Below are 22,462 nucleotides of genomic sequence, written 5' to 3' on the forward strand. Positions count from 1 at the left end.
TTGTTGAACAAGACAAAGTTCCCTAAGGTGGGTGCACAACATTAATTTTCCTGATTGACCATGATCTATAGTAATCATATGAGAGGGAGGCAAGATGCCCACACCTAGCGACCTGCATGGCATATCTGCCACCACCATCACAATTCTCAGTAGAGGATGATATTTATGGTATTAGAGGCATTTGTACGAAAGGAGGTGGGCTACTATCATTTCGTAGATCTCACACTCTTTGAATCGAGCACACATTCATGGTTTTGTGTAGGTGAGTACACCACTGTCATTTAAAGAAGCAAAGCATATCATGTTGGATCATTAAGAGAAAAATACAGCCAATTCTCGAAGCGTTTAAAATAGGGCATATGGTCATGGGGTCCTGCAACACTCTATCAATGACTCTAGCTTGCAAGCGCCATGTAATCCCCGACATTTGCACTTGCAATCAACCCCTTAGGATCTCCACTTTCGGTTATCATCCATGCCTCTCCTTTACAAGGATCTCTATCAATCAAGTTTGTTCTTCTCCTTTACTCCCCTTGCAACTCACTTTAGGATTGGTTCTTTTCCACAACCTCTCTTCTTGCTCCAATTTGGAATTTCGGATCTTGTCTCTCTGTCCCCATGCTTGGCTTTATTTTTGTTGTAGGTTTCCTCACTTGAGCCTCCTCACAATTTTGACTCCCCCCCCCCCACTTTCAGTTAGAAAGGTTAACCTCTATCTAGTTTATTTTTACCCACCATCGACTTGTTCCTCCTTTCAATCGACTTTCTGTCGCCCCTACCTCTCACTCAGTCATGGTTCGATGTTGCACCACCATCTCCACAGAGGCAGAACATAGGGGCAGATCGAGTCAAACCCCCTCTCCTACTCCTCCCTCCCTGCATGCCTCCCATGCTCAGGATTCCACCGGAGCCATCGTGGACCATTATCAACATCTTGTTCTTGAGGTCATGTAGTGAGCTATCGCTTACATCAAAGGGCAAGTTCGCTAGGCTAGAAGATACGTGCCAAATCATCACGTGGAGCGAGAAACACAAGATTATATTCATGATAACAGAAACTCCACCAGGGCGAGGGCCTCTGCTTAAGAATATTAACCTGTAATGGCATACTGAGACACTCATGGGCCGGGTACTTACTGACAGGGTTGACACCTAACAAGAGCTCCTTATTTGATGTTAGAACTCCTAAACAGAATGAACAACATGGAGAACATGCTGAATGACATGGATGAGAACCTCAACCAAATTCTATCTACTACCCAGCCTCCATCAACCACAGGAGATGACTCTCACCCTCGAGCTCATACTTAACACCCTGTAGAATGACAACTCAAGTGCAACTCTAGGAAAAATGATAACTCTCTCTATACCGTCTCTATTCTTCTACTTGTTTCAGAATGTATTTTGGTCTCTTAGTTTATGTAATTTTGTTTATGTATATCCTTGTTTTTGGTTTAAATTCCCAGACTCTCAGGTCAGAAAGAATGCGAGCAATATGAAAATTTTGTTTATGTGCTATTGCTTTGACCTCCCTAACGATAGACCAAACCAATCCATCTATGTTATAATCACGTTTTTTCTCGCAGTAATATAATCTAAATCCTCTAATCTTACAAAAATATGTCATTATTAGCTCAAGGCTGAACTCTTATGGGATTAATACCCTTACTTACCAGATTTTATTTTAAAATACTCGTTTATCTAACTTACTTGCTACATTAACCCAACTACCTTGTTATTTACTGCGCTAAGCGCATGAAATAACTCCATTCTTTCAAACAATTCTATCTCTTTATTTATCCTGTAAACTATTTATAACAACATTCTTTAACCCTACCTTATACCTTTATAAAAAGATTTAATTATCATTATAAATCTCCATCAACAATTATATTTTTATAATATCTTTCCTCAATGATCTTATTACCTTGAAATAAAAATTAAAAACTATCCTAATCCCTAAATATAAACCTTTCCCTTTCCCTAGAATGGAAAATGGTCCTTCACACTCTTATAACCCCTAAAAACATATTCTTTTAAAATATATAGCTATCTCAATTATCACTCCCTTTTAAAAAACACCCTAACATCATATTCACCACTTTTAAAGATTCTCTGCAAAGATTCACCACTTTCGAGGATTCCTTGGGATTGGACTATTCGACATACATAACAAACAACTAAAATGATCCAATATCAATCAAAATATCCACAATATGACATATTCCATAAATAACTAACACCCCTGAAAAAAAAAAACACTTTCCATTTAAACACACCGAGATTTGCAATGTTTAAATACATTGTAAACTAGTCTGACCCCTAACCAGAGTTTGATAAAAATCTCCTAATATTATTAAATTTATTTAAAAAAATAAAATAAAAAATATCTCTATTTTATAATAACTTAATTAACATTTGACCAACTGAAAATTTCGATCACATGATGTTCCATTCCCGAACCTCGTCCCCCCAAAAGAGGGATTTCTATCACGAGCTGTCTGATTGTCAATAACTAAGAATTTCGCAATAAAATAGATTAAACCAAAGCCCTGCATAGTACCGTGAGGCTTTAAAATCCCTTTTAACAAAGTCGTATCCACACATCTCCATTGATTCGGCCTTTAAGCTCTGGAATCTCCCCCTTCTTCTTCATCTGCCTTCAGCTTGCATTCTTTCAGTGTTACCAGCGGCAAAAATGAGTTCTGCAATGCGACGATTGGTGGGATCTGCACTGAAGAATGCATCATCTTCTTCTTTCAAAACTAATGTTATGCCGAGAAGGTTTTATTCGAGTGGTGGAAGTCCGCCACGCAAGGTTGTTGTGTTGGGAGCTGCTGGGGGTATCGGGCAGCCATTGGCTCTTCTAATGAAACTCAATTCTCTGGTGTCAAAGTTGGCGCTCTATGATATCACTGGCACTCCAGGTGTGGCTGCAGATGTCGGCCACATCAACAGCCGTGCTGAGGTGGGTTCCTCTTTTCCTACCGCGTTTTTTCGTTCTCTGTATGCTGGATCTGTTCTCTCTGCGAACGATAGAGATGTTTTGATTTTAGTTTCAAGGCATCTCCATTGGGATCGATCATACGACGACCCACTTGGTAGGATCTACTTTTCGTTAGTGTTTTACCTGTTATTAGTTCTTTGATTTTACGTTTCTGATATTGTCCATGGTCAGATAATTTATTTATTTTGGTAAGCGCCTATTTTTTTAAAGGAACCAGGCCTTATACCAGGCTTAGACTCCACTGCTATAACCTGTCAAGGTCTCTGGGATTCTTCGAATGTGGAATTTATTCTTTTGGCCACATTTTTGCAGGAAATATGCCTTCCGGGGCTTTTGAACGTGGGTTTGAGCCCTGAAAGCGCAATGATTTAATTTCTTAAACACAACCCAATTCACGTTAATGGTCAACTCAATTCACTTTCATGGTCAGTTTGTAAATGTGTTTGTGCATATTTTGATTGATGAAAAAAAGCACCTAGATATTTATTTCGTGGAAATCCATGGCTGCATCATGTGCACCTACTCGATTAGGGTTTTTAATTTTATGGATCTAGGTGACATTTGGCCCAACAATCCATTGAAGCAACGCCCATCGCATTGTCATTCTAAAACGATTGTATTGTACACCGTGAATATTGGATTTGACTATACCTGACATTCTTTGGGCCATTTCAAAAGAGGCAGATATTGAGGGCTACATTATTATTATTTTTTATTGTTTTCTTGTTGGCAAATGTCTTTCTGTTAACATAGTGGGTTTTGCCCTCATTGTAGATGCTACAAACATAGAATCTCTATTCCACCAATTTCATGCAGGATTTGCACCTGATCTTGTCTGTTGAATCTCAATATGGTAGTTAACTCCGATGGTGAGATAATGCCGCAACATACTTCTAAGAGGGCACTGAAAGTGCTATGATTTAACTACTTGACTACAATCTGCCTGACATTTATGGCTAGATTGAAATTTGGGCTGTGCTTATTATTATTATTAGCAGTAGTAGTATTTGCTATTGATAGGAGAAGGTTGAAATTGAGGTTGGGCTCACTATTATTGTTTTTGTTTGGTCAAGGCCTTTTGACTGGCGTGGGTGAAACACCTTAATTGCATCTATTCATCAAAGTCACGCATGACTTGCAGATGGGCTCATCTGTGCAAACCTCAATAGCACAGGGGTCATCATTAACAGCACCTATGCATTATCATTGAACTGGTGTTTATCACATTAACCCGACTTCATATTTTGGAATGACATGGGTAGCCGCATTATCATGGGAATATGCCTCCTGGGTTTTGAACCTGGGTCATCCTCATGACAAGCACCCTACAACTTGCCACTAAACCACAGCCCAATGGACGAGGTAGTTCATATTTTTTTGATAAAAAGTGCATCTATATTTTTAGCAGAATCCACAGCTGGATCATATGCCTCTGCTTAATAGGACTTTTTGATCTGATGGATCTAAGTCATACTTGGCCTAATGACTACTTAGAAGTTAGAATAGTCTCATTGCATTGTCAATTTGTTATTTTGTGAGGATTGAATTGATGACCCTCTGCATATTGGATTTGCCTCTATATCCAACCTTTTTGGGGTCGTTTAGATTTGCCTCTTTATCCATGAGTAGATTAAATCAAAATATTCTTCGCAGCGTAAATTAAACTAAGGTTGAATAAACTCCCTAAAGTGGCTTGTGAGATGCTAATTATTTATCACAGCATCACTTTTATACCTGGATTGGATAAGACTATACCCTGATTGAAATGTCGTATACCTGGATTGGACAAGATTATACCCTGATTGAAACGTGGGTTGGTATAGGTCTTCAATCTCCTACGAGCATAATCAATGCTTTTGGTGCTCTATCTCCTAGGCACACCAGCAGGAATGAAGGTATTTAAGACAAGGAATGATCACAACATCTGCATTCACAAGACAGTGAATCTCAGATTAGGTACTTATCAAGCATGAAATCATGTTGCATGCCAAGCATGAAATCATGAAGCACACACCATGATAAGATTATCTGACTCCAACTACTGCATCAAGATGAAAAATTCAGCACTCTAGACAGTCACATAAGAATAAAAAAACATTCAAAAGATATGAATGCATATTAGCCACTATAGAGGACCAAAACATAAACTTACACCATAGACAGTGTGGCTGAACCTTTCCCTACTTTTGCTTCAACAACTTCAGTTCCTCCATCCTGTGTGCGCTTTGTCAAGGCTTTAATGTCCTCCTCAGACAATACAGAGTTTGGCTTTGGTGTTGCCTAAAAAAAATTATCAAAACAAAAAAGTGTTAGTTCCCTTTTTAACTGTATTGAAGGGTAGGTAATTATGATCTCATTTTATCTTTGATAAATTAATGTTCTAATATCCAAGAGTAAAGAACAAACTCAAGATGAGGATCCAACAAAGTCATATACATGTGAAAAAAGTGGAAGAATTGTAACACCCACATGTCCACCTACAACAGGAACATCAACTTCTGCAGACAGCATAGGATGACATCAACAACAAACATAAAACTGAGAATTGTATCTAATGTTAAAAAAAGCATGATGTTGGTAAGATCCTGCAGCATATCATGTATTGGGTCTAGCCCAGATGGTTGTGTGCAAAGACTGTTATCCTTCCCACCCGGGTTCAATTCCCTCAAGTGACATCTTGAGCTGACTATATTTCTGATGGCCTTGAGCCCTATGATACCATCCTTGAAATGAGGAGAAGTGCCTAGCATGTTTGCCCAGGATGCATATTTCATGATTAAATTATAAAAAATAAAAATATTATACAGAATACTAAATATTTGAGAGTAGCTAAGCATAACAAGCCAGAATTTTAAATACCTTCAACAGGAGAATGCAGATGTTGTGAGCATAATCATTGCTTTTGGTGCTCTATCTTCGAGGCACACTAGCAGGAATGATCACAACATCTGCATTCTCCAATGTCGTGCCAAGTTGTTCCTCTCCCATATATCCTGCAACCTACACCCAGGTCACACTGCTGTGAATTACTGACAAGGTCGTGACACAAGCATGATAAAATCAATATGGCAGTACCAAATTAAATGATAAATATGTAGACCAAAAAATAAGAAAAGAAATTATTATCGCAAAGTTCCAAAAGAAGTAAAACTTGTTATCCTTGTTCCATGACCCAAGCAATGGTATGTCCTCCTCATAGTGAACAAGAATAGGATTATTTGTATTCTATAGTAAAATCCACCTTTTGGCTTTTACCGAGGAGATAGAGCACCAAAAGCAATGATTATGCTCGTAGGAGATTGAAGACCTATACCAACCCACGTTTCAATCAGGGTATAATCTTGTCCAATCTAGGTATACGACATTTCAATCAGGGTATAGTCTTATCCAATCCAGGTATAAAAGTGATGCTGTGATAAATAATTAGCATCTCACAAGCCACTTTAGAGAGTTTATTCAACCTTAGTTTAATTTACGCTGCGAAGACTATTTTGATTTAATCTACTCATGGATAAAGAGGCAAATCTAAACGACCCCAAAAAGGTTGGATATAGGGGCAAATCCAATATGCAGAGGGTCATCAATTCAATCCTCACAAAATAACAAATTGATAATGCAATGAGACTATTCTAACTTCTAAGTAGTCATTAGGCCAAGTATGACTTAGATCCATCAGATCAAAAAGACTTATTAAGCAGAGGCATATGATCCAGCCGTGGATTCTGCTAAAAATATAGATGCACTTTTCATCAAAAAATATGAACTACCTCGTCCATTGGGCTGTGGTTTAGTGGCAAGTTGTAGGGTGCTTGTCATAAGGATGACCCAGGTTCAAAACCCAGGAGGCATATTCCCATGATAATGCGGCTGCCCATGTCATTCCAAAATATGAAGTTGGGTTAACGTGATAAACACCAGTTCAATGATAATGCAGAGGTGTTGTTAATGATGACCCCTGTGCTATTGAGGTTTGCATAGATGAGCCCACCTGCAAGTCATGCGTGACTTTGATGAATAGATGCAATTAAGGTGTTTCACCCACGCCAGTCAAAAGGCCTTGACCAAACAAAAACAATAATAGTGAGCCCAACCTCAATTTCAACCTTCTCCTATCAATAGCAAATACTACTACTGCTAATAATAATAATAAGCACAGCCCAAATTTCAATCTAGCCATAAGTGTCAAGCAGATTGTAGTCAAGTAGTTAAATCATAGCACTTTCAGTGCCCTCTTAGAAGTATGTTGCGGCATTATCTCACCATCGGAGTTAACTACCATATTGAGATTCAACAGACAAGATCAGGTGCAAATCCTACATGAAATTGGTGGAATAGAGATTCTATGTTTGTAGCATCTACAATGAGGGCAAAACCCACTATGTTAACAGAAAGACATTTGCCAACAAGAAAACAATCAAAAATAATAATAATGTAGCCCTCAATATCTGCCTCTTTTGAAATGGCCCAAAGAATGTCAGGTATAGTCAAATCCAATATTCACGGTGTACAATACAATCATTTTAGAATGACAATGCGATGGGCATTGCTTCAATGGATTGTTGGGCCAAATGTCACCTAGATCCATAAAATTAAAAACCCTAATCGAGTAGGTGCACATGATGCAGCCATGGATTTCCACGAAATAAATATCTAGGTGCTTTTTTTCATCAATCAAAATATGCACAAACACATTTACAAACTGACCATGAAAGTGAATTGAGTTGACCATTAACATGAATTGGGTTGTGTTTAAGAAATTAAATCATTGCACTTTCAGGGCTCAAACCCACGTTCAAAAGCCCCGGAAGGCATATTTCCTGCAAAAATGTGGCCAAAAGAATAAATTCCACATTCGAAGAATCCCAGAGACCTTGACAGGTTATAGCAGTGGAGTCTAAGCCTGGTATAAGGCCTGGTTCCTTTAAAAAAATAGGCGCTTACCAAAATAAATAAATTATCTGACCATGGACAATATCAGAAACGTAAAATCAAAGAACTAATAACAGGTAAAACACTAACGAAAAGTAGATCCTACCAAGTGGGTCGTCATACGATCGATCCCAATGGAGATCCCTTGAAACTAAAATCAAAACATCTCTATCGTTCGCAGAGAGAACAGATCCAGCATACAGAGAACGAAAAAAACGCGGTAGGAAAAATATATATCCCATGGTTTATATTTGGCCTTAAAAAACAGTAGAAAAAAAAAAATTTGAGAACACAGGAGCAAGATGAAAAAGGAATTGCATGTCTAAACATTTTGAAGTCTCAAAAAGAATTCATCAACATAGAGAAGACTACAACACTACTCTTCACTTCCAAGTTTTCAACTAATGGATTTAACTGACCAGCAATGTTTTTTGCATGAACCATGCTCAAATGCTCAAGATGAGGTAATGAATGGATGCTATGCGCCTATCTGTGAATTGCAACCACAGGCATACATGTAAGTGCAAATTTGTAAATCTCATACCCAGATTTACCCATCATCAAGCACACAACTTTTGCGGGATCCATTTGACATATCTTATGTTTAAGAAGGAATAACATCCTTGAAGAGACTCATGGCTTTTCTTAGGGAAGGATCTTTGCATGCAGAATCTAGATTAACTCTGAACATTTCAATCAAACTAAGGTAAAAAGGCAACAATCCATCGGTCAAACCTCACAGGTTAAAAGCACCCGCTGAGTTTCACACAAATGAGAAAGCCTAAGGGAAAAGATTTGAGACATGCATGCTACATGATTTCATGTAGGATAAGTACCTAAGCTTAAGGCAAAAGATTTGAGACATGCAAATGTATGAAGTACAAGATTCAGAAAAAGAGAAAGAAGCTCCTTCATGCCATATTCTCACTGACAGTGAATCTCAGATTAGGTACTTATCAAGCATGAAATCATGTTGCATGCCAAGCATGAAATCATGAAGCACACACCATGATAAGATTATCTGACTCCAACTACTGCATCAAGATGAAAAATTCAGCACTCTAGACAGTCACATAAGAATAAAAAAACATTCAAAAGATATGAATGCATATTAGCCACTATAGAGGACCAAAACATAAACTTACGCCATAGACAGTGTGGCTGAACCTTTCCCTACTTTTGCTTCAACAACTTCAGTTCCTCCATCCTGTGTGCGCTTTGTCAAGGCTTTAATGTCCTCCTCAGACAATACAGAGTTTGGCTTTGGTGTTGCCTAAAAAAAATTATCAAAACAAAAAAGTGTTAGTTCCCTTTTTAACTGTATTGAAGGGTAGGTAATTATGATCTCATTTTATCTTTGATAAATTAATCTTCTAATATCCAAGAGTAAAGAAAAAACTCAAGATGAGGATCCAACAAAGTCATATACATGTGAAAAAAGTGGAAGAATTGTAACACCCGCATGTCCACCTACAACAGGAACATCAACTTCTGCAGACAGCATAGGATGACATCAACAACAAACATAAAACTGAGAATTGTATCTAATGTTAAAAAAAGCATGATGTTGGTAAGATCCTGCAGCATATCATGTATTGGGTCTAGCCCAGATGGTTGTGTGCAAAGACTGTTATCCTTCCCACCCGGGTTCAATTCCCTCAAGTGACATCTTGAGCTGACTATATTTCTGATGGCCTTGAGCCGTATGATACCATCCTTGAAATGAGGAGAAGTGCCTGGCATGTTTGCCCAGGATGCATATTTCATGATTAAATTATAAAAAATAAAAATATTTTACAGAATAATAAATATTTGAGAGTAGCTAAGCATAACAAGCCAGAATTTTAAATACCTTCAACAGGAACTCCTGCTTTTGAAGCATAGAACATCTTTGCGCGGACAACATCAAGAGTTAACACCAAAGAGTTTCTTTTCATTATAGGTCCCTGCCTTCTTAAAAACCTTAGCAGCTATTGGTACAGTAGAATTTACAGGATTGCTGATGATATTTACAATTGCCTTCCATGGATATCAAGTCCTCAGCAATGCCATAAAAACCAATTCTAGATGATTTCTTGAATCCAAATATACCATTCCTGATAGAAGGAAAACATTATCCAGTACACTCTCCCCCCTCTCCATATCTCTATCTATATAATATGTAACAATATACTATACATACTGTACACACACACCAGTACATGAACAAAACAAATAATTGTGAAACATACTTCTTTATCTATTAACTTTCCACACTAATGGTAGTACATACTGATTGTATGTAATATATAATGTTATAGAGGATACCTCGTGATCAAGTGGATTTGTGCACAGTTAAATAGAAGACCAACGATATTTTTTATATTGATATTCATATGCCAATTTTCTCAAAAGTCCAAAAGCTAAGTTACTAACTACAAGAGGAGAAACAAGAATAACAGGGCTTTAACAGTGGCTGCAAACTTGCATTGGACTACACAGCTAATTACTCTTAAGTTCATTTCAATTAGTATTTCCTTCTTATGGGCAAAAGTTAGCTGCAATTTGTCTAAATAAAGAGTCAATAATGAGTCAATCACCTATTCGTTTGACTCAAAGAAGTCTTCAAGCTTCGTTAACCTCTCTAGTAGAATTGATTATATACAAGAACAGTATGTAAATCTAGATCAACAACTTGCTTAAAGATTCTTGCAAATATGTATTTGTATATATTGCCATCTCTATAGATCTCAAACATACAAAGCCTTCGACAAAGCAACTTACAATGAACGTCATGCTTATTCCTATGAAATAGTCAATAAGAAAATCGCATGAAAACAAAAACTTCAAAGAAGATCATAAATCATGACAACTTACCTCTGGGCAGTATTTTGCAATTGCAGAGCAAAGAGATTTAACAATCCCTGCATTGATGTTGAAGAGATCATCACGGGTCATGCCAGGTTTTCGAGGCACACCAGCAGGAATGATCACAACATCTGGTTGGTGATCATTGCTCTTGTAGCAGTGATTTACAAATTTGTACTTACATGTATGCATGTGGTTGCAATTCACAGATAGGCGCATAGCATCCATTCATTACCTCATCTTGAGCATTTGAGCATGGTTCATGCAAAAAACATTGCTGGTCAGTTAAATCCATTAGTTGAAAACTTGGAAGTGAAGAGTAGTGTTGTAGTCTTCTCTATGTTGATGAATTCTTTTTGGGACTTCAAAATGTTTAGACATGCAATTCCTTTTTCATCTTGCTCCTGTGTTCTCAAATTTTTTTTTTCTACTGTTTTTTAAGGCCAAATATAAACCATGGGATATATATTTTTCCTACCGCGTTTTTTTCGTTCTCTGTATGCTGGATTTGTTCTCTCTGCGAACGATAGAGATGTTTTGATTTTAGTTTCAAGGGATCTCCATTGGGATCGATCGTACGACGACCCACTTGGTAGGATCTACTTTTCGTTAGTGTTTTACCTGTTATTAGTTCTTTGATTTTACGTTTCTGATATTGTCCATGGTCAGATAATTTATTTATTTTGGTAAGCGCCTATTTTTTTAAAGGAACCAGGCCTTATACCAGGCTTAGACTCCACTGCTATAACCTGTCAAGGTCTCTGGGATTCTTCGAATGTGGAATTTATTCTTTTGGCCACATTTTTGCAGGAAATATGCCTTCCGGGGCTTTTGAACGTGGGTTTGAGCCCTGAAAGTGCAATGATTTAATTTCTTAAACACAACCCAATTCACGTTAATGGTCAACTCAATTCACTTTCATGGTCAGCTTGTAAATGTGTTTGTGCATATTTTGATTGATGAAAAAAAGCACCTAGATATTTATTTCGTGGAAATCCATGGCTGCATCATGTGCACCTACTCGATTAGGGTTTTTAATTTTATGGATCTAGGTGACATTTGGCCCAACAATCCATTGAAGCAACGCCCATCGCATTGTCATTCTAAAATGATTGTATTGTACAACGTGAATATTGGATTTGACTATACCTGACATTCTTTGGGCCATTTCAAAAGAGGCAGATATTGAGGGCTACATTATTATTATTTTTGATTGTTTTCTTGTTGGCAAATGTCTTTCTGTTAACATAGTGGGTTTTGCCCTCATTGTAGATGCTACAAACATAGAATCTCTATTCCACCAATTTCATGTAGGATTTGCACCTGATCTTGTCTGTTGAATCTCAATATGGTAGTTAACTCCGATGGTGAGATAATGCCGCAACATACTTCTAAGAGGGCACTGAAAGTGCTATGATTTAACTACTTGACTACAATCTGCCTGACATTTATGGCTAGATTGAAATTTGGGCTGTGCTTATTATTATTATTAGCAGTAGTAGTATTTGCTATTGATAGGAGAAGGTTGAAATTGAGGTTGGGCTCACTATTATTGTTTTTGTTTGGTCAAGGCCTTTTGACTAGCGTGGGTGAAACACCTTAATTGCATCTATTCATCAAAGTCACGCATGACTTGCAGGTGGGCTCATCTGTGCAAACCTCAATAGCACAGGGGTCATCATTAACAACACCTCTGCATTATCATTGAACTGGTGTTTATCACGTTAACCCGACTTCATATTTTGGAATGACATGGGCAGCCGCATTATCATGGGAATATGCCTCCTGGGTTTTGAACCTGGGTCATCCTCATGACAAGCACCCTACAACTTGCCACTAAACCACAGCCCAATGGACGAGGTAGTTCATATTTTTTTGATGAAAAGTGCATCTATATTTTTAGCAGAATCCACGGCTGGATCATATGCCTCTGCTTAATAAGTCTTTTTGATCTGATGGATCTAAGTCATACTTGGCCTAATGACTACTTAGAAGTTAGAATAGTCTCATTGCATTGTCAATTTGTTATTTTGTGAGGATTGAATTGATGACCCTCTGCATATTGGATTTGCCTCTATATCCAACCTTTTTGGGGTCGTTTAGATTTGCCTCTTTATCCATGAGTAGATTAAATCAAAATAGTCTTCGCACCGTAAATTAAACTAAGGTTGAATAAACTCTCTAAAGTGGCTTGTGAGATGCTAATTATTTATCACAGCATCACTTTTATACCTGGATTGGATAAGACTATACCCTGATTGAAATGTCATATACCTAGATTGGACAAGATTATACCCTGATTGAAACGTGGGTTGGTATAGGTCTTCAATCTCCTACGAGCATAATCATTGCTTTTGGTGCTCTATCTCCTCGGTAAAAGCCAAAAGGTGGATTTTACTATAGAATACAAATAATCCTATTCTTGTTCACTATGAGGAGGACATACCATTGCTTGGGTCATGGAACAAGGATAACAAGTTTTACTTCTTTTGGAACTTTGCGATAATAATTTCTTTTCTTATTTTTTGGTCTACATATTTATCATTTAATTTGGTACTGCCATATTGATTTTATCATGCTTGTGTCACGACCTTGTCAGTAATTCACAGCAGTGTGACCTGGGTGTAGGTTGCAGGATATATGGGAGAGGAACAACTTGGCACGGCATTGGAGAATGCAGATGTTGTGATCATTCCTGCTGGTGTGCCTCGAAGATAGAGCACCAAAAGCAATGATTATGCTCACAACATCTGCATTCTCCTGTTGAAGGTATTTAAAATTCTGGCTTGTTATGCTTAGCTACTCTCAAATATTTAGTATTCTGTATAATATTTTTATTTTTTATAATTTAATCATGAAATATGCATCCTGGGCAAACATGCTAGGAACTTCTCCTCATTTCAAGGATGGTATCATAGGGCTCAAGGCCATCAGAAATATAGTCAGCTCAAGATGTCACTTGAGGGAATTGAACCCGGGTGGGAAGGATAACAGTCTTTGCACACAACCATCTGGGCTAGACCCAATACATGATATGCTGCAGGATCTTACCAACATCATGCTTTTTTTAACATTAGATACAATTCTCAGTTTTATGTTTGTTGTTGATGTCATCCTATGCTGTCTGCAGAAGTTGATGTTCCTGTTGTAGGTGGACATGCGGGTGTTACAATTCTTCCACTTTTTTCACATGTATATGACTTTGTTGGATCCTCATCTTGAGTTTGTTCTTTACTCTTGGATATTAGAACATTAATTTATCAAAGATAAAATGAGATCATAATTACCTACCCTTCAATACAGTTAAAAAGGGAAATAACACTTTTTTGTTTTGATAATTTTTTTTAGGCAACACCAAAGCCAAACTCTGTATTGTCTGAGGAGGACATTAAAGCCTTGACAAAGCGCACACAGGATGGAGGAACTGAAGTTGTTGAAGCAAAAGCAGGGAAAGGTTCAGCCACACTGTCTATGGCGTAAGTTTATGTTTTGGTCCTCTATAGTGGCTAATATGCATTCATATCTTTTGAATGTTTTTTTATTCTTATGTGACTATCTAGAGTGCTGAATTTTTCATCTTGATGCAGTAGTTGGAGTCAGATAATCTTATCATGGTGTGTGCTTCATGATTTCATGCTTGATAAGTACCTAATCTGAGATTCACTCTCTTGTAGCAGTGATTAGAGGAAGATCTTTATCAGAATAGCAGTGATTAGAGGAAGCTGGCACTGAAGGACAAACTTCGAAAGATCAAGTGTGAAAAGGATGAGATGATCTCTATGTATCTAAACAAGCTCACCTCATGCAGGGATGAGCTTGCAGGTGTAGGGGTTGTGACAGCTGATGATGACATGGTGAGCCTAGCACTCCTTGGACTTCCTAAGAGCTGGAATAGCTACCAGGACTCAGTTAATGGAAGGGAGAAACTTCCAGATTGGGAACGACTATGCTTAGATTTGATGCAGGAGGAGATTATATGGAGCACCAGAGATGGCTCTTCATCCATGGAGGATGAAGAGAACTATGCCTTAGCGAGTAAGGAAAAGAAGCGGAAAGAGAATGTTTCTCTTTCTAAATCCAGTTCTTCCCATGGTGGGAAGAAGTTTGACAAATTGAAAGTGTGATGCTTTCGTTGTCATGAGGTGGGCCATTTTGTTACAAATTGTCCACTAAGGAAATCCAAGAAGGGATCCGAGGAAGGATCTCAAGGTGAGGCAGTTGCTTCACTGTTCGAGTTGGATTTCACACTCTTCACATGCATGGTTTCATCCATGGTGGAAAGTGGTTGGTTTCTTGACAGTGGAGCTTCTTTCCACGTGACCGGCGACAAGAGTTTGTTCAGTACTTTGGAGGAGAAAGATCTCCAGATACTAATAGTGATGGGTAATGATTAATAGTATAATGTCTCAAGTGTAGACACAGTTATTTTTCAGAGGGAGCATGGAGCTCACCTTACCTTGACTGATGTCAAGTATGTACTAGGACTGAAGAGAAACTTGGTGTCGATCGTGACGTAGTCTTCAGTAAGGGAAAGGTTTTCCTTAGACACATCATCACTAGACAGGTGAAGCAGATTGGTTCACAGGTCAAGAACCTGTATGCTCTTGAGGTTCAAGATGCATGTAAAGCCTTGAGCAGCAAGGAAACTGATGGACACTTGGTGGTTGAGAGGGAGAGTATATTACCTCTCAACATGCAGTGCTAGAAGAAGTCTCAGACAATTGTTGAGAGCCACGATTGGTGCAGCAGCTTCAGGAGGTTGTGAAGCAGCCACAATAAGGGAAGCTAAGTGGAGATCAAGTAGAGACATATACTCATGCAGAGACCTCCAGCAGGGGGAAACTTCAAGCCAGGTGGGCTGAGGGATCACATGCAGCCATACCTCCAAGTAGGAGGTGGAGAGATGTGGAGTGATCGCCCCAAGGAGGAGGGGTAGGATCCTTGAGGTACCCAACCTCTTTGATTCGACTTTACTATGGGAGCCCTAATGAGGAGTAGCAAAACTGACTAATTGGGTAGAGACAGATGCAGATGGAGCGGCAGAGAGAGCTACAGTGCATGGAATCCCAAGACAGTGCAGAGCATGTAGGCTGCAGCAATGCGAGAGGCACAGTGTGTTGCACAGTGCAAGGTAGCATAGAGAAGGGTGCAATGGTGCGAGATGCATGGAGATGTTGTAGTAGTGTAGAGGTCAGAGAGGGAGCACTTATCAATAGCAGGTAGAGCTTCAACATCAGAGTATGTTTCTAACCCAACAGAGAAGTCAGTTGGGAGTTTTTTTTGTTCTGAGAGTTGTTGGAGCTACCACACTTGGTAGATTTGTTGCATGTAGAATATTCCAGAGGTACAGGAACGGGTTCGAGAGGAAGCCTTTCTTGTTGAGAGGGAGTGTTGAAAAATGGCAACAAGAAATTGCTAAATATAGAAGTTTCGGCATCAGTGCTACATTGGGCAACAGGGAATGAAAAATGGAAGTGCTAAAAATAGAAGTTCTATTTTTAGCAATGTTGTGTGGATTCCTATTTTAGTTAGTCCCTAGACTAGAAATAGGAAGTAAAATTTGAATTTGGTCTTACCAGCAGTTTGAATATTAATTAATTAATTCAGTTTGAGTTAATTAGTTAAGGAAAATCAAACTTGAAGTCTTTGTGAGAACATGCAATAATTTCTCCATTGATTGGGGAATGTGTCCTTGATTTGCTCCACTGATTGAGGAATTAAGGATGAGTTCTATATTGAGAGGATCGGTTGACTTAGTTTAACTTAGTCAAGTCCAGTGAGATTAATTTAACAAGTTGTTAAATTAATGAGATTTAGTTTGTTGATGCTTGCATGCATGTGACAACTGGTATTTTCAGATAACTGAGTATTCACTCATAGATAACTGATGCATGTCAGTTCAGACAGAGACCCAGTTTAGATAAGATGAGGGACAGTGTACTATCAGTTTCTAGGATATTCCTAGTGAATATTCCTTGCATGAGGAAGGAATATTATTCCTTCTAGTACTGCGTAGTTGGACCTGAGGTGACAGCAGGTATGATTTGGGCCAATTCACACATGTTATGTAATTGGGCCCCAATTAAAATTGCGCAAGGAAATAGGGGCTTGGAGGACTTGTGGAGCCTATATATTCAAGCCTAGATAGTCCTTGAGCTACACCATCAGAGTACAGAGAGAGCATGATAGCTTTTGAGTTGATTCTTTTTGTATGTTGTTGAGGATGTCCACTTGATTGATAATACAGAGATGGGATTTTAGGCTGGTGCTTTCCCCAGGTTATATATTCTGTGTTATGGTTAATTACTTCTCATTCTTAGTTATATATGTTCATGCTTGATGTTGCTCATGTTCGATTAAGCTTCTACTAAATTGTTTGTAGAAGTAGATTGAGTGTTTTGCTTTAGTACATTGCATTACCAGGTGATCTACAATGGGAATTTCTATAGAAGATAAAGGTGATGAGGACAGATAATGGTGGAAATTTTTGCAAGAAGGAATTTGAAGAATTTTGTAAGAAGTGTGGTATAGCACGACAGAAGACTACTCCATACACACTTGAGAAAAATGGAGTTGCAAAAAGAATGAACAAGACGTTGATGGAAAGGGCAAGAAGCATGCTCAGTGGTGCCTAGTTAGGACAGGAATTCTGGGCAAAGGCGATGGAGACTACATGTTACCTAGTCAATAGATCACCTTCATCAACGTTGGAGGATAAGACTCCACAAGAGGTATGGACTGGTAAGAAACCCTCTCTTTCACATCTGAGGGCATTTGGATGTGATGCATATGTACATGTTCCAAAGGAGAAAAGAACAAAGTTGGATAGTGAATTTGAAAAGTGCATCTTTGTTAGGTACAAGGATGGTTTAAAGGGTTATAAACTTTGGAACCCAGTAACAAGGAAGGTTGTTTACAACCAAGATGTGGTGTTTAGAGAGGTGAAAGATGTTATTAAATATGAAGTCCAACAAAAGGAACCTGAGAAGATAGAGTTTGAGCTAAAGGAAGAAGAATCATACTCTACAGCAGAAGAGGAATCATAAGATGAACATCCACAAACTCCGGTTGTCAGAAGATCAGTTTGAGAAAGAAGGAAGCCAGAAAGGTATGGTCCATCTACTTTTTGTTCAAACTTTTCTTTATCTATTATTGATGATGATCCCAGGATTGTGAAGGAAGCAGTAGATTCAGATGATGGAAAACTCTAGAAGGAGGCCATGGTTGATGAAATGGCATCTTTGCACAAAAATGAGGCTTGGGATTTGGTGGAGTTGCCGGCTGGAAGGAAACCCATTGGAAACAAATGAGTGTTCAAGAAGAAGACAAATGCAGAAGGAATGGTGGAGAAATACAAAGCTCATTTAGTAGCAAAAGGTTATTCCCATGTGCTAGGAATTGATTTTGGTGATATTTTTTCTCCTATTGCCAAGGTAACTTCTATTAGATTACTTTTATCTATTGTTGCTGCTTTTGATTTTGAGGTAGAACAGATGGATGTGAAGACAACATTTCTTCACAGGGATCTGGAAGAAGAGATCTACATGAAGCAACCTGAAGGCTTTACGGTGAAGGGTAAGAAAGAACCGGTATGGAGGTTAAGAAAGTCTCTGTATGGGTTAAAACAATCACCAAGGATGTGGTATTAGAAATTTGATACATTTATATGGGAAATTGGCTTCACCAGAAGAAAAGAAGATCACTGTGTGTATTTTAAATTAATTGGTGACCGTGTTATTTATCTGGTCTTGTATGAGGATGATATGCTGCTGGTTGGAAATGGCAAAGAAATTATCTAGGATTTGAAGACCCAATTTTCCTCCAAATTTGACATGAAAGATCTTGCTGCTGCAAACTATATTTTGGGCATGGAAATTAAAAGAGATCAGGCAAAGAGGAAGCTCTGGTTAATCTAGAGGAAGCATGTTGAGACAATATTACAAAGGTTTAATATGTAGGATAGTAAACCGGTGAAGGATCCTATTCCTGTAGGTGTGAAGTTATTTACTGAACAGTGTCCCAAGACACAAGAAGAGGAAGAGGACATGTCCCATGCTCCATATGAAAGTGCAGTCAGTAGCTTGATGTATGCGATGGTTTGTACTAGACTAGACATTGCACATGTAGTGGGAGTATTGAGCAGGTTTATGTCAAAACCAGGGAAGGAGCATTAGACAGTAGTGAAGTAGGTCTTCAAGTATTTGTGCAGGACTAGTGATTATGGTTTTTGCTACCAAGGAAGACCAGGATTGGACAGAGTTTTGGATATTCATGGCTTTGTTGATGCAGACTTAGCTTGAGATCTGGATCAGAGAAGATCAACAAGTGGGTATGTGTTTAATCTAGTTGGAGGTGCAGTCAGTTGGATGAGTAAGAAACAATCTACAGTGGCATTATCAACTACAGAGGTAGAATACATGGCAATCACTCATGCAAGCAAGGAAGCAGTTTGGTTGCAGAGATTGTGTTTAAGTATGGGGTTAGTAAAGGGAGCTATAAGAATAGACTGTGATAGCCAAAGTGAAATTTTCTTGGCAAAGAACCCTGCTTACCATTCAAAGACAAAGCACATTTATGTTCAGTATCACTTTGTGAGGGATATGATAGAAGACACAAAGGTGTTGCTAGTAAAGCTGGACACTTTGAAGAATATTGCAGATGCATTGACAAAATCTGTGAGCTCTGAGAATTTCTCTTGGTGTAGAGAAACAATGGGCATTGCAGGGATCGATAAACGACTAAGCTCTCCTTTGGCCCCCAGTGGAAAGAAAACAACAAGTGGGAGAATGTTGGGTTGTGTTATATTCTTTCCACGACTAGCTCCACTAGTTAACTCGAGGGTTAGAAGGGGGTCTCCACCCCACCTTTGTTGCATCAATTGTGTAGTGGGAAGGTCACAGGGGGGTTTGAGGGGGGATTTTTTTTTACCCTATATTAGGTGGGCGGACCTACCTATGGTTTTGTGCATGGTTTTCGCATATGGTTTTGGGCGCAATGGTTTTCGATCCATGGTATTAGATGCTTTAGAATGTATATATATGTATATAACATTGAAAGGAACATAATGAAAAATCAAGTTGGTAGTCCCTGTTTTGGGATCTAGGGGAAAATCTCTATGTATATGTGTTTTATGTTTTGTGCTCTTGCATTGTTTATTTTCTGTGTTTTAGAATTCGTATGCAGTTAATTTCTGTACGGGGTTAAAACCTATAAACTTGGAATTGGCACCTCATCATGAATTCCATGTCACCATTGTCAAGTTGTAACTTGTACAAGTGTCATCATAGTGGTTAATGTATGTCCATGTGTCATGCCACATCATCGTATGGAGTGTCATGATTTATTTTCAAATAAAAGGACAAAATTTAACGTGTGGAAGTCCAATATTCATATGTGGAACATGAAGAGTCACATAGTCATATATGGATAAATATTGTATAGAAGTTGAAAACTCATTTAGAAGTTCAAGAATTGTTTAAAAGTCCAAATGACACACTAGAATTCCAAGAGGAATGAGGATATGAAATTTCATTCCTCTTGTTATAAAAGTAACCTCTTAACTCAAGCAAAGGAATTTTGGATTCTTAAGCTTTGGATACCTAGTCGTGGCTTCTCCACTTAGCATAGGAGAGAAAACTACTCATTGAAGACGCAAGAAGTGACTTAATGTTCCACTATTGGAACTAGTGTCTCACTATGGTAACTGTGTACTGGGATCTTTCACCTTATAATTCAAGCTAGATGAGCCAAAAAAAATTCATGCATGTATTATGAATGTCTTAGGACTATTGTTTGGATGTTTCCTATATATTTTTCATTCATATGTACAAAATAAATTGAACTATTTCGGTGGCCTTGTTGCTTATCCTTTTGACGGTATGTTGTATGTGGTTTAATGATCATTGTGTCTATGTGAACTATTTCACTAGGTAACTAACAAATATTTCTTTTCTCGTGTGTCTCTCTTAGGTTAGTACTATTACTTCCTTCTACAGGCTCACTTTATGTCCCTCCCCTCGTGAAGTATCATTTTACACATTGCAATCAGTGTTTCACAATGTCAACTTACTTGATTATTCAAGGTTTATGTGACCCCGGCTCCGTAAACGGTCTGGAGCCACACAGGATCTTCAGCCTTCTATCTGGATCCTCAGCCTTAGCATATCTACATTTTCACATAGTATATATCTCAGCATCTCTATGTCCTGGCCATGAACACAAAGACTCATAATTCAATGTGTCCATCTATTTTCATTATACTATATGATTGATATGGCCATCTCTACTTGTTTATAGACTATTTTTATACGGTGATACTGGCATATTTACGTTAGAATTGCATATCTACTATGGGGCCAGGTCTAACGCCATGGAGACATTGATTGAACTTGTTGCCCATCCATCTACGAGAGGAGCTGTATTGTATTGATGAGTACCCCTTTAGATCTACAGAATGTGATCTGGGACACGATGGGAGTTTGTGTGCCTCAATAGGCAGGCAAAAGATCACCGGAGTATAGCACAAGATCGCCTTTTCTCGCTGCCATAGAGTCAACCTGTCAACGAGGTAAACCCAATGGGAACCGTGGAATATAATCTCTTATGTTATCTATTGAAACAAAAATGAACCTTTGTGTCATGGTGGTTGGATACTCAGGAAGGGGCTCCTACTCTAAACAGTGTGAGGTCTAATTTGGACTTCACATTGGGGAGACACCCTATATGTTGAGGTATCTAGAATCATCAACATTATGCAAAGGTAAAATATTGAAACAGATGTTAATGGTAAAATAAATGATGTTTTAAAAAAATAAACTAGGGTTACAAATGTAACATGTAAGTTTAAGTAACTTTCAAATGGGACCTATGTAGTTGCTCTTCAAGTTATGGTACTTTATCTGTGTGTGTGTGTGTGTTGTTCAATTTTTTTTTGTAAAAATGATGTATATTACATATCGTATCAAAGAAATATATTGCAACATGATATCTATTTAACAAAACAAATGTTATGTTTTACACAAAATAAAAAAGATAAGAATGGAAAAACCACCGGAAAGGACACACATAGGCGAAGAAAGTATCTATGTACATTTGGGAGAACAAACACCACTTCCTGTAAAGGAATTACTAAACATGGTTAGATATTTGAGGACAAATTTAACTAGCCTTCATGAAGACAATGAGAAATTTCTAAGGGCCAACACTAAATAAGAAAAACTTATTAAAAATATAATATATAGGTTAGATCCAAAAATTGTGGAACCATAGTGGAAGAGGAAGACAGAGGAGAAACCTCCATACGAAAGAATTTGGAGAGTGTTGATGAGAATAAAAATGGAAAATATAAAAATGTGGAGTATCACAGTTCATCTACAATGCCTCTGAATCAAAGAAAGAAACCAAAAATAGAGCTGTAAGGGGAATTCAAGAAATTTATACCTCCAACCTATGATGGAGAATTAAAGCAAGTAGTAGAAGAATGGTTACTTAATATTAACTAATATTTACAAGTTTATGATTACCCAAATAATTTGAAGGCTAAATTAGCTACATATCAGCTACAAATAAAAGTATCCTTGTTGTAGGGAATAAGTCAAAACTATACATAATTTGGAAGACAAAGTATTAATTGGGGAAATTTTTGAAACAAATTCAAGGAAAAATACTTAACTAAAAGAT

General features: G+C 38.0%; 2 protein-coding genes and 1 pseudogene across 3 annotated transcripts; 2 read left to right on the forward strand and 1 right to left on the reverse strand.

The window, feature by feature from the left end:
- The first annotated feature begins 2,540 nt into the window (after positions 1-2,540).
- Positions 2,541-13,501, forward strand: LOC149193589 (malate dehydrogenase, mitochondrial pseudogene; annotated as a pseudogene). Its single transcript, XR_016255046.1, has 2 exons — positions 2,541-2,968; positions 13,412-13,501. The product of XR_016255046.1 is annotated as a malate dehydrogenase, mitochondrial pseudogene (transcript).
- LOC149193590 (malate dehydrogenase, mitochondrial-like) lies at positions 8,341-9,843 on the reverse strand. The gene is made up of 3 exons (XM_089406763.1): positions 9,789-9,843; positions 9,366-9,427; positions 8,341-9,209 (listed from the first exon to the last, which is right to left on the reverse strand). Exons 1-3 carry the CDS (start codon positions 9,823-9,825, stop codon positions 9,078-9,080), a joined length of 231 nt encoding a protein of 76 aa, XP_089262889.1. The 5' UTR covers positions 9,826-9,843; the 3' UTR covers positions 8,341-9,077.
- A 165-nt stretch (positions 13,502-13,666) lies between the features above and the next one.
- Positions 13,667-14,330, forward strand: LOC149193591 (malate dehydrogenase, mitochondrial-like). Its single transcript, XM_089406765.1, has 2 exons — positions 13,667-13,975; positions 14,132-14,330. The coding sequence occupies exons 1-2, from the start codon at positions 13,901-13,903 to the stop codon at positions 14,261-14,263; spliced, it is 207 nt and encodes a 68-aa protein (XP_089262891.1). The 5' UTR covers positions 13,667-13,900; the 3' UTR covers positions 14,264-14,330.
- The last annotated feature ends 8,132 nt before the right edge of the window (positions 14,331-22,462 follow it).

The sequence above is a fragment of the Pinus tabuliformis genome, chromosome 2_2 (genome assembly GCF_031772625.1).
Source record: "Pinus tabuliformis cultivar Carrire ecotype Pingquan chromosome 2_2, CPIR1, whole genome shotgun sequence".
NCBI lineage: Eukaryota > Viridiplantae > Streptophyta > Pinopsida > Pinales > Pinaceae > Pinus > Pinus tabuliformis.

Bases quoted from the DNA above. Each gene is read 5' to 3' on its own strand.
- LOC149193590 (XM_089406763.1), bottom strand. From the start codon at position 9,825: ATGTTCTATGCTTCAAAAGCAGGAGTTCCTGTTGAAG. The intron at 9,428-9,788 runs GTATTTAAAATT...TGCTGTCTGCAG, and splicing joins AGCAGGAGTTCCTGTTGAAG to AAGTTGATGTTCCTGTTGTA. The intron at 9,210-9,365 runs GTATATGACTTT...AATTTTTTTTAG, and splicing joins TTCTTCCACTTTTTTCACAT to GCAACACCAAAGCCAAACTC.
- LOC149193591 (XM_089406765.1), top strand. From the start codon at position 13,901: ATGCTGTCTGCAGAAGTTGATGTTCCTGTTGTAGGTGGACATGCGGGT. The intron at 13,976-14,131 runs GTATATGACTTT...AATTTTTTTTAG, and splicing joins TTCTTCCACTTTTTTCACAT to GCAACACCAAAGCCAAACTC.